Genomic DNA, 12,739 nt, shown 5'->3' with positions numbered 1-12,739 from the left:
CTGAATTTGTAGCTGGAATTTCAGCGTTATTACTATTATCTGATTTTCTAATTACCTTTTTCCTTTCCCTTTCATATTTTCTGTCTCAGAGGTATCTTGAGAAGTAATTGATATTCTAATTTGTCTTACATGTCTTAGCAAGTAATTAAATCTAATAATTGGCAAGTTGTCACCCAGAACTTGGAAGAATGTAATTTTAAGAAGTAATTCATAAATGCCTAAGAAAGGAAGTTTAAATCTGTGAAGAAAAGATTAATACTGATTAACACAAACATAGCAATACTACAAGTAATAATATTGAAGTCCCATTGTTTATAATTTTAGGATTAAAAGCTGCAGAGGTATCATCACTCCCACTGTCAATTGTCTTGGATGCCAAAGACATCACAACTCGAATTACCAGACAGATTTTGGTAAGGAAAGTTTAGCAATAAGAATTATTTTTCAAATTAAGAAAATACTTTTAGTGTACATGTTTATTATGGTCTTCGATCTAAATATATAATAAGTAATAATTAAAACATTTAAAACAAAAACCTATTTCCTAAATAAACAAAATCCTTTTTACTTCTCAAAACTTTTTTGGTTTGATGTATTATAACTATCCCTAGAAAATCTACTAATAAAATAGGAGACAAAAGTTAAACAGTTCAGTTCATCTGGTACTTACTGGTACACTGACTTTATGATAAGAAAAGAAATCTCCTTAAATAAGCATTAAAAATAAAAATCATGGTACTCCTCTGGTGGTCCAATGGTTAAGGCTCCACGCTCCCGATGTAGGAGCCTGGGCTTGATCCCTAGTCAGGGAACTAGATCCCAACAGGCCACAGTAAAGATTCCATATGCTGCAATTAAGATTTGGAACAGCCAAAAAACAAAGAGAGAGAAAGAAATACTATGCACAACATTTCACATCTTTTAAAATAGTTTTCAAAGCTCTTGTATCCATTATCATATATAAGCCTAACTCTTCATGAAATAGTTAGGTTTAATTAAAGATAAATAATAAAGTTTTCATTTTTACTTACGTTTTTATAGCTGAGGTTCACAGAGATTAAGTGATTTCCTAGGAAGCAGTAGACCCAACACTGAATTTACATCTGGTAACTGAAAATTTGAAATCTTTTTTTTTTGCATTGGGTGTTTTATATTGTTTTAAGAATCCATCCTGTTCAGTAAACTAAACTAGGTGCAGTGTAAATTTTCTTCAGTATTAACCTTTCTTTTATCTTTTACTCTTTCTTAACCTGCCTTCAGTTTTTTTTTTTTTTTTTTTTACATCCATCAGTCTTTTGACCTTAACTGGTTTTATGACTTTACTTGCCTATTTAGTTATTCCATTGCAGTTTTTCACCAGTGATTTTGGCAGTGGTCCAGTTCTGAAGAGCCTATACCTAGTTCTTTAGAATTCCTCTTGCCAAATTCCAATTACGGGCAACCTCTCCAGTAGTTTTCCAGTTTTTAGATTTCCTGATGCTGCTCAAAATATATTCAAGACAGGCTAATTTTATCCACTGCAAATTAATATAACTTCTCTTTAGCTGAATATTTTACTGAGTAATTCCCATTCTTCTACCTCTTTGGTGATTGCTTGTTTCCCTTCTTCACTGGTGCTTTCTAAGAATTCCTAAGATTTTACCATTTCTTTGTTTAGAATTCTGTACTCTTGGTGATTCTCATCCTTTCCTCAGCCTCCATTTTCATTTCTTTTTGATTCAAACTGTATATTTTTCTCCATATTTCTTAAAACCTTAACTTATATTTTCTCTTCAGTAGGTCCAAAATTAAATTTCTCATCTTTTGAAAAACCTTTTCTTCTCTTCATTTTCGTATCTCTCATGGATGCTTAAGAGTCTATGAATTCTTCTTCTTAAGTACATGTCATTAGGACTATGCAGTAGGTTCCCTCCCTTTTCTACATTTCTGCCACATTGAGTTACTTGTCATTTCATCATTTTGACCTGATTGTGTACCACATTTTCTAACGTGTTTGCTCTCTCTGTTTTCTCCATCTGGAATATCTTTCCTTCTAGGCTCTTCTATCCATCAAGATTCATTTTAAATGGGGCTTCCCTGGTGGCCCAGACAGTAAAAAGCTGCCTGCAATGTAGGAGACCTGGATTCGATCTCTGGGTTGGAAAGATCCCCTAGAGAAAGGAATGTCTACCCATACTCCATCCTATTGAAGCCCTTCTTGACCCAAGATGGAAGTGAACTTTCTTTCCTATGAACATTTTTGTATCTCCCTTATGGAACTTTTCATGATTAATCAATTGCTTGTAAACGTGTATGTTTCACTGTAAGACTGAGCTTTTTGAGTTCCATTGTCATGTCAGGATGACATTTTTGTATCCCCTGTAGTCATAAATACAATTTATGGGGTCTTGAAAATAGATAATAATAGCTATAATTGTTGTTTAAATGATAAATGGATAGTTGATCAATCAGTATATCAAATAGATGGATGAATCAATGTTCTATTTCATGGAGTTGTATGCAGTTTTTCTATAGTGACAGTAAGAGAGAGAATTCCTGGCTATTGAGAAGGAGTTGAAAGGATTGTATTCCATCCCCTTAGAGAATGGAAACTAAGTCTTTACATAAAAAGTTAAGATTGAAAAAATACTGATTCCTTGATCTGGCTCAGGCAAAAAAGTGAATGAAGAATTTTCTAGTCGTACTCCCAACCCTGAAGGGAGGTATTCAAGAACTGAATATCCAAAGGTCCTCCAAAGTATTAGAAGAGTCCTATTTTAAGCATTATTTCTTGGGTATCCTTAAGTATAATTTGTTAAGAATTAAGGCATAATTTTAACTAGCTATTTGTGTTGCTTATTTTAAAAATGTAATTTATCCCTGAAGCAATATTTTCTTTTAGACTCTAGCAATTTCTATTTTTGAACTCTCTTGAGGGACATTTTACTGATGACCCGTTCTATCCACCAGTTTATCTGCTGGGAAATTAAAGTAGGAGATAGCAGAGCAGTACTCTGAGTGACATTTAAAATTATGAACACTGCATAGTAATGAGCAGAATGTTATTTTCCCATAACTTTTCAATGATAAAGTGTTTGTAGGACATAATTCTGGTGGATTTTCTATTACGTTTTGGTGTTGTATTGAGAAACTTGAAACATTTCGCAGATTTTTTTTCATTGAAAAATGGTTTTCAAGGATTAGGATCTGTCATAAAGTAGTAAGTACTCATGAGAAATTTTATTCTCCAAAATAATATTTATTTTTTCTGGTATATTATTCTCTAGTTGGATGGGACTGACTTATCCAAAAAAATTGGTTAACCATTGAATTCTTATTTCTATGAAAGGAGATAGAATATTGCCAAAATAAGAATCATATTTTAATTTTTATCTATATATTTTTCAATAACAGCAAAACCAAAGGAGTACACCTGAGATGGAAAGACAGAGAGCTGTGTACCATCTAGCTACTAGACTTGTTCAAACTGCTCGAAACTCTCAATTGGATCCAGACAGTTTACGAACATATTTAAGTAATCTCAAAAAGAAGTATGAAGCAGATTTTCAAGATTCAGGAAAGACTGAAGAATAGTAACAATTCACATTTTATACTAATGAAATAATATATTAATATGAGGAACCTAGAATTCATTTTTCCTGTGAGCAAAATAAAATATTTGCTAAATTTTATATTTTAATTGAAAATTACATTGTATTAACATCAGCATTATCATCTATATATTCTGTATAAGAAAATGTTTGTTATATAACTTAAGAAATGAGAACTATTTAAAGAACTGATTTTTATGTAAGAAAAAATCTAATGTGACACTTTTCTCATTTATGAAACTTCATGTTACAAGTTATGGTTTCACATGTTATCGTATATAGTTTAGCTAAAAACAATCTTTCTTTGTGGGCCTGGAAACTTAGGTGAGGTTTTCTTTTACACTCTGATTTGGAACCAATATTTCTTTTACATTCTTATTATGAGTCAATAATTTCTTAATTAGTGCCATCAAATTCCAACAGTGGATACATCTGAAGTTTGTTAGAATACAATTGAGAGTTTTAAAGTATTCATTTTGGCATTCAGTATAGTTCTAAAGGTTGAAATTCATCAAATAGGTATTTCGTAGTGCAGAGAGTGTTTCTGGAAGGAGTAATTACCTAATAGCCAGGTGTTCCGTTTTCTACTTGCCAACCCCTTTTCTTTTCCAAATTTTCATTTTTGACCATCTTTTTTAGGTGAGTAACCAAGGCAGCAGAAAGATAATATTGATATGTTTGCCTTAATTGTTGATTCACAAGGAAACATTATGTAGAATTGTTTTTGCACAGGCATGTGGCTCACACCACCTTTTAGAGTTTACCCAAAGTTTATTCTATAAATGGACAAAAGAAAATGGAAGACTGTCAGTTGTTCAATAACTGCAAAGAGCTTCTCAAACACCTTATTTCTGCAGTTCCATCTCAGTAAAGACTTAGTCACATAATCTCAACCCAAAGGCCTAACATGGGGAAATTATTAAATAATTTTAAAGTATTTTTGTTAATATATGCATATTTTATTTTACAAAATGTAATAATTTTGACTTTATTAAACTCTTAGTATTCTAAGTACATATTAGTAGCCAGGTATACTGAAAAGTTATAATCTGAATGACACGCATTCTTTTTAAAAAAAAAAAAATACTGTAAATTAGTGTTATTAGTTACATTAGATATATGTTAAATGTCCTATTAGACTACTTATATTTCCTATAATCATGTTTTATAAATAGAGCTCCACAGTATTTGAACTTGACTATTAGCCACATTTTAATTCACAGCCTTTGAGATGAATTCTATTTTGTGTGGTCATTCGTAAAAGCAGGTAGATAATTTAGACTTGTGGCAAGTTTCTAGGAGGCATTGAGGAGCTAAAGGGCATCATACACTGTGTAGGAGGGCAGGGAAGAAAAGGAGGAAGCAATAAAAAAGTCAGAAGGGGAGCAGGGCTGTGGAAGAAAAGGCAGCAGAGACAAGTGCAAACTACTAAATATGCTAGATATCATTTCCTCAGATGTTATTAGCTTCCCTTTACATTTAATGCCATATTAAATTCCACCAGACTTTTAAGAAATTGTTCATCATTTGGAGTTTTTGATGCAAAAACTGTAGCCAACTGATTAATCCCTTTTATTTTAGATTTGAAGTACTGAAATAAAAATGGATTTATATCTTCTTAAAATTAAATTGCTTTTTCTTCAATCATTTTGTGTGTAGCAGAAGCACATGAAAAAGCAAGTCAGATGAAGATAGAATTATTAAGTCATGGTGCTATAGGACAGAGGTGAAAGGTAGGGAGACGATCCATTCTGTAATTTTCAGGTCTATTTGCTCTCCTCTTTAGTACCTCTTCGCCTTTGTCTGTCTCTAGAATTATAGATCATTATCTCATAATCCAGTCTTTTAAGATAAATATTCACAATGTTGTAACAAACTCCTTGATAATCTACCTCAAAGCCATTCTTTTTGTCTGCTCCACCTTTCTCCTCACATGAATTAATCTATCTCAAGTCGAGGGCTAAGGTACATGAGAGTAGAGGAAAAAGGCAGCTAACCTTCATGCCTGGGAAGTAATATATATATTTGTTTATTTTAAAATTTACATCCAGTAAAATTAAATTTTTAAGTCTATAATTTAATGAATTTTGGCACATTTATGAATTTGTGGAACCACTACCACTGCCACAATCAAGATGCAGAACAGTTCAGTCACTACCAGATGATTCCCTCAGTACTAGCCCTTTGTGGCCAAATTCTTCCCTGACCTCTGTCTTCACTGGGAATGGTTAAGGATTGCCTCCCTATAATTTTGTTTTTATCAATCAGGTAGCATGTGACCTTTGGAGACTGGCTTCTTTTACTGAGCATCATGTACTTTAGAATTTATCCATTGCTAGCTGGTATTCCATTGTTTGTATTGAATATGTACCATGGTTTATTCACTCACTCACTGAAGGACATTTAGGCATTTTGTTTTTGACGATTACAAATAAAGTTGTTATGAACATTTGGATAGAGATTTTTGTGTGTATGTGTGTTTTTTTTTGAAAATCAAATATTTATTTTTATTGTAAATCACTTGTTTACAAAACAGAAACAGGTTCACTTATTAAAATTTACTGAAGATGCCCTGGAGAAGGAAATGGTAACCCACTCCAATATTCTTGCCTGGAGAATCCCATGGACAGAGAAGCCTAATAGGCTACAGTCCATGGGGTCACAAAGAGTTGGACACGACTGAGTGACTTCACTATCACTAATTTAGTGGACTGGCTCTGTCATATTGTAAGTATATATCAAACTTCAAGAGAAGCTGCTAAACTCTTTCCGAGAGGGTTTATACCATTTTGCGTTCTTGTCAGCCATGTATGAGAGGTTCAATTGTCCTACATGTTCTTTAGCACTTGTCAGTTTTAAAAAAAATATTAGCCATTCTAATAGATGTGTAATGAGTAATGCATTTAAGATATTTTAAAGTTATTCTGATCATTCTTTCACAAGCAGTGATTTTTAAAACTCTTTTTTCCAAAATTATTTTTTACCTGCTTTTTAGTTTAACCTCTCTTGGTAATACAGTAAATGTTTCCCTTCAAGCGAAAGTTTCAGAGTAAGTCTTACTGTAAAAATAAAAAAAAAAAACTACTGAAAAATCTAGTTCAAAAATATTTACTATGGAACAGACAACATGCTGTGTGCTAGGTGCACAAAAGATGTCTGACCTTGAGGTAGACTTCAGGTGTAGTTAAGAGAAAAAAAGCACACTTAGAAGGGTTGGAATACCATGTGATAAATACAATAGTAGAGGAAAATAAGAAGGTTAATAGCACCAAAAAAATGTTTGCAATTTGTGGCTCCAGGGAATTTAAGGGTAGTAAAATATGCCAAGTGCTCAGGAACAGAGAGCACTTTAGTTAAGGATCATCACCATGTGTAAAAGCAAAAAGATGTGACACCAGAAGCAGTTTGGTTTATCTGGGGGATAGAGTGTATATGAGAGTGGCAAAAGGTTGAAGAAGGTGCTTTATATAGTTTCTCCTTTAGATGACAAAAGAGTTTGCTGGAGAGTAGAAGAGGATGGTGGTAGTAGAGGAATAACATGATTAGATTTTTCTTTTGAAAGATCGTCTGGGTGATAGCGTAAATGGTTTGGAGATGTGTGGTTGAAACCAAACAGATGAGATAGTTTAAGAAACTTTTAAATAGTGCAGAAGAGAATTGATGATTGAGGGTAGAAACAGTGAGAATGGAGTGAGAACAGGTGTGTTGTGTGTGTGACAGAATGGAGTGAGAACAGGTGTGTGTGACAGAATGGAGTGAGAATGGGGGGTGTGTGTGTAAAGGAGAACAGTGAGAATGGAGTGAGAACAGGTGTGTGTGTGTGTGTGTGTGTGTGTGTGTGTGTGTGTGTGTGTAAAGGAGGAGAATGGAGATGGTGGAGTAGAGAAAACATTGATTTGAAAGATATTAAGGAGATTTTGTGCTGATTAACCAGATTAATGATTCATGACTTATCTGATTTTTTAGTGAGGGAAAGGTGTTATTGGGTGAAGTGTCTGTTTGAAAAAGAAGCATTAAATCCTAACCCCTGCAACTCAGAATATGACTTTATTTGGAAATAGGATCATCTCAAATGTAGTTTGTTAAGATGAGATCATACTGGAGAAGGGTGGGCCCCTATATGACTGGTCCTTATAAGATGACTATGTGAAGACAGAGACGTGGAGCACACCATGTGAAGATAGGGGATTGCAGTGATACATCTACAAGCCAAGGAATCACGAAGATTGCGGGGAAGCCAACAGCAATTAGGAATCGACAAGGGAGGATTCCCCTCAGGACTCAGAGGGAGTGTGGTTCTACTAACACCTCAGTATGGACTTCTGGCTCCAGAACTAGGAGGTAATAAATTGCTGTTGTTTTAAGCTATCTAGTTTGTATACTTTGTTATGGCAGCCCTAGCAAATTAATACAGAAAGGAAGAGTCAAATATGATTCTAGGTGGTGATTCTATCACCCATGTTGAGAAATATAGAAATAATAATTCCAGTAGAAAGACATCTCAGGGAATTCTCTTGTGGTCCAATGGTTGGTGCTCAACCCTCTGAATGCCAGGCTCTCAGATTAGATCCCTGGTTAAGGAACTAAAATTCTGCAAGCTGCATGACCTGGCCAAAAAAGAAAAAAAAATGTGATTTTTTTTACTTCATATTAATATGTATTTTCAACCAAAAAAATTAACTGTCTTATATGCTACGGGTAAAATTTTCAAATGTGAATATATTGTGTGTTGAACTTCCTGTATATTTATTTATGAGCTTAAAATATGTACAATCATAATTAAATGTAGTTTCAGTTCAGTTTAGTCACTCAGTCATGTCTTACTCTGCGACCCCATGAACTGCAGCACAACAGGCCTCCCTGTCTGTCACCAACTCCTGGAGTTTACCCAAACTCATGTCCATTGAGTTGGTGATGCTATCCAACTATCTCATTCTCTATCATCCCCTTCTCCATCTGCCCTCAGTCTTTCCCAGCATCAGGGTCTTTTCAAATGAGTCACTCTTCGCATCAGGTGGCCAAAGTATTAGAGTTTCAGCTTCAACATCAGTCCTTCCAATGAACAACCAGGACCGATCTCCTTTAGAATGGACTGGTTGGATCTGCTTGCAGTCCAAGGGACTCTCTCAAGAGTCTTCTCCAACATCACAGTTCAAAATAATTCTTTAGCGCTCAGCTTTCTTCACAGTCCAACTCTCACATCCATACATGACTACTGGAAAAACCATAGCCTTGACTAGACGGACTTGTTGACAAAATAATGTCTCTGCTTTTTAACACTTTCCTTCCAAGGAGTAAGTGTCTTTTAATTTCATGGCTGCAATCACCATCTGCAGTGATTTTGGAGCCCCCCAAAATAAAGTCAGCCACTGTTTCCACTGTTTCCCCATGTATTTGCCATGAAGTGATGAGACCGGTTGCCATGATTTTCGTTTTCTGAATGTTGAGCTTTAAGCCAACTTTTTTCACTCTCCTCTTTCACTTTTATCAAGATGCTCTTTAGTTCTTCTTCACTTTCTGCCATAAGGGTGTTGTCATCTGCATATCTGAGGTGATTGATATTTCTCCTGGCAATCTTGATTCCAGCTTGTGCTTCATCCAGCCCACGTTTTCTCATAATGTACTCTGCATATAAGTTAAATAAGCAGGGTGACAATATACAACCTTGACGTACTCCTTTTCCTATTTCAGTTCAGTTCAGTTGCCTAGTCGTGTCCAACTCTTTGTGACCCCATGAATCACAGCACACCAGGCCTCCCTATCCATCACCAGCCGTGAAGAGATACCCCACATCCAAGGTAAGAGAAACCTAAGTAAGAGAGTAGTAGGTGTTGTGAGAGAGCATCAGAAGGCAGACACACTGAAACCATAATCACAGAAAACTAGCCAATCTGATCACATGGACCACAGCCTTGTCTAACTCAATGAAACTAAGCCATGCCGTGTGGGGCCACCCAAGACGGGCAGGTCATGGTGGGGAGGTCTCACAGAATGTGGTCCACTGGAGAAGGGAATGGCAAACCACTTCAGTATTCTTGTCTTAAGAACCCCATGAACAGTATGAAAAGGCAAAATAATAGGATACTGAAAGAGGAACTCCCCAGGTCGGTAGGTGCCCAATATGCTACTGGAGATCAGTGGAGAAATAACTCCAGAAAGAATGAAGGGATGGAGCCAGAGCAAAAACAATACCCAGTTGTGGATGTGACTGGTGATAGAAGCAAGGTCCGATGCAGTAAAGAGCAATATTGCATAGGAACCTGAAATGTTAGGTCCATGAATCAAGGCAAGTTGGAAGTGGTCAAACAGGAGATGGCAAGAGTGAACGTCAACACTCTAGGAATCAGCGAACTAAAATGGACTGGAATGGGTGGGTGAATTTAATTCAGATGACCATTATATCTACTACTGTGGGCAAGAATCTCTTAGAAGAAATGGAGTAGCCATCATGGTAAACAAAAGAGTCCGAAATGCAGTACTTGGATGCAATCTCAAACACGATAGAATGATCTCTGTTCATTTCCAAGGGAAACCATTCAATATCACAGTAATCCAAGCCTGTGCCCCAACCAGTAATGCTGAAGAAGCTGAAGTTGAACTGTTTTGTGAAGACCTACAAGACCTTTTAGAACTAGCATCCAAAAAAGATGTCCTTTTCATTATATGGGACTGGAATGCAAAAGTAGGAAGTCAAGGAACACCTGGAGTAACAGGCAAATTTGGCCTTCAAGTATGGAAAGAAGCAGGGCAAAGGCTAATAGAGTTTTCCTATTTGGAACCAGTCTGTTGTTTCATTTCCAGTTCTATTGCTTCCTGACCTGCATACAGGTTTCTCAAGAGGCAGGTCAGGGGGGCCGGTATTCTCATCTCTTGAAGAATTTCCCATAGTTTATTGTGATCCATGCAGTCAAAGGCTTTGGCATAGTCAATAAAGCAGAAATAGATGTTTTTCTGGAACTGTCTTGCTTTTTCGATGATCCAGCCAATGTTGGCAATTTGATCTCTGGTTCCTCTGCCTTTTCTAAAACCAGCTTGAACATCTGGTAGTCCATGTGTTTATGCATAATAAATAAGCATTTCTATAATTCAACCCTGTGACGCACTTAAAGGAATAGAAGTAAAAGGAGAGGAAAAGCGAGTGATCTCATTGTATTGTTACTTTGCTATTTCTATTTTGTTCTTAAGAAATTTAAACAATTGTTTTATCTTACTATAAAACTGAAATAATACCCTTTTCTTATGAACTGTCAACATTTTGATAGTGCCCAGATTGCAGAGAGACAGTGAGAATGGATACTGTCTGTCAGTATCTACTGAAATGATCTAAATGCAGTGATTAGATGAGGAACAAATTCTCACTGCCAAGGACTGTGAAGCACCTAAGATTTTCAACTTACATGCAGACTAGCAGTTTAGTTTCCCATAGTATCATGTTTGCTGTCAGAAGACAAAAGACTGGGCCAAAGGACTTTGTTACTAGTGGCGAAGCATGAAGCATGAGCTTCTTCTTTGTTTTGGTTCCACATACTCCCATCGTCAGATGTGTAATTGTCTGGGTAGATATGCACACAGTAGATTGGTGTTATAGCTGAAGAACCCCAAGCTTTCAAAACTCCAGTCCTTTAAAATGAGTTGTAAGCACACCTGCTTGACCATTTATTTCCCCAGAGGAAAACATTGCCTTTATTACATTAGACACTGCAAACCTGCCCTCTGCGCAGAGGGAATCACTATCTCTATTTTCTAAGGCTGCTCACTATACAAGCATCCTTAAAAAGATAGTCAAGAGTAAGGCAATCAGTTCCTCCACTCATAACATGAGAGACCCATGGAGAATTTTCTCCCAGTTCTCATCTTCCAACAGTTGACTTCTCTCTAGTTATATAAAGAGGGGTCTAATACTCTAGATATTAAAGAAGCACAGAACTAAAAAACTGTTGTAGAATACACTGTTGTTTTTTTAAGATAACAAGTTCCTTTCTTACCAAAGAGTATGAAGATTTAACTAATGTGATATTGGGTCAAAATGGTTTCTTTATTTGTATTAAAATACATATAACTTGGAGGTGGACAAAATGGGTGAACGTGGTCGAAAAGTGCAAACTTTGAGTTATAAATATGTCCTGAGGATGTAATGTGCAGCTTGGTGGCTATAGTTAATATTGTATTGTATATTTCAGAGATGCTAAGAGAGTAGGTTTTGAGTTCTCATCACAAGAAAAATTGTAATGTGTGATGATGGACGTTAACTGGACTTATTATGGTGATTATTTCACAGTATGTAAATTTATTGGATCATTGTGTTTATACCTGAAACTATTTAATGTTATATGCAACTATATCTCACTAAAAAACTACTGCTAGTCTAGTATTCAGAGGTATCATATACCAAAATACTCAAGCTCCCTGCTGTAATTTAAAGCCAATTATTTCCAGACGTAATACATTTCTATCATCCTACTCCCAGCACTTTAGTTGACTAATTCTTTGCCTTGTATTTTTTGTGACCTTGGCTGCTACAGAATTATAAATTCTTTCAAGGAAGGGATCACCTATTAATTTAATTAATTATTCTCTACTACCAGGCACTGTGTTTTATTTGCAAAGTAACTCAATAAATGTTCATTATTATGAATGCAAAATATAAAATAATATTTACCTAACCTAGTACTCTTGCCTGGAAAATCCCATGGACGGAGGAGCCTGGTGGGCTGCAGTTCATGAAGTCGCTAAGAGTCAGACACAACTGAGCGACTTCACTTTCACTTTTCACTTTCATGCACTGGAGAAGGAAATGGCACCCCACTCCAGTGTTCTTGCCTGGAGAATCCCAGGGACAGGGGAGCCTAGTGGGCTGTCGTCTATGGGGTCACATAGAGTTGGACACGACTGAAGCGACTTAACAACAGTAACCTAGGACAAACTGATAGTAAAAGCTTCAGAGCTTAGATAGTAATACAACCAGATTTTCCACAAGTAATAAGAATGCTCCAAGGCCAAAATAACTTTTAAAAATGGAATAAAAGGGTAAAACTAAAATGTTATAAAAATGCATATAATTTGTTCCACTATATAGATAAGTAATGGGTACAGCCATATACTGATTTAAAAGTGATTCATTTAGTATGTGACGTGAAAAATATATTTTC

At 35.7% G+C, this 12,739-nt stretch overlaps 1 protein-coding gene across 1 annotated transcript in view; it reads left to right on the top strand.

Annotated features, from left to right (window-relative positions):
* MSH4 (mutS homolog 4) overlaps positions 1 to 3,573 on the top strand; it is an 85,241-nt gene extending 81,668 nt beyond the window's left edge. The window contains exons 19-20 of the mRNA XM_068966161.1: positions 325 to 413; positions 3,394 to 3,573. Of these exons, the coding sequence (XP_068822262.1) occupies positions 325 to 413; positions 3,394 to 3,573 (269 nt within the window). The remainder of the gene's footprint in view (positions 1 to 324; positions 414 to 3,393) is intronic.
* Positions 3,574 to 12,739: the final 9,166 nt, after the last annotated feature.

The sequence above is a fragment of the Capricornis sumatraensis genome, chromosome 2, assembly GCF_032405125.1.
Source record: "Capricornis sumatraensis isolate serow.1 chromosome 2, serow.2, whole genome shotgun sequence".
Taxonomy (NCBI): domain Eukaryota; kingdom Metazoa; phylum Chordata; class Mammalia; order Artiodactyla; family Bovidae; genus Capricornis; species Capricornis sumatraensis.
Note: the sequence above shows the minus strand (reverse complement) of the source record. Positions and strands in the feature narration are given on the sequence as shown.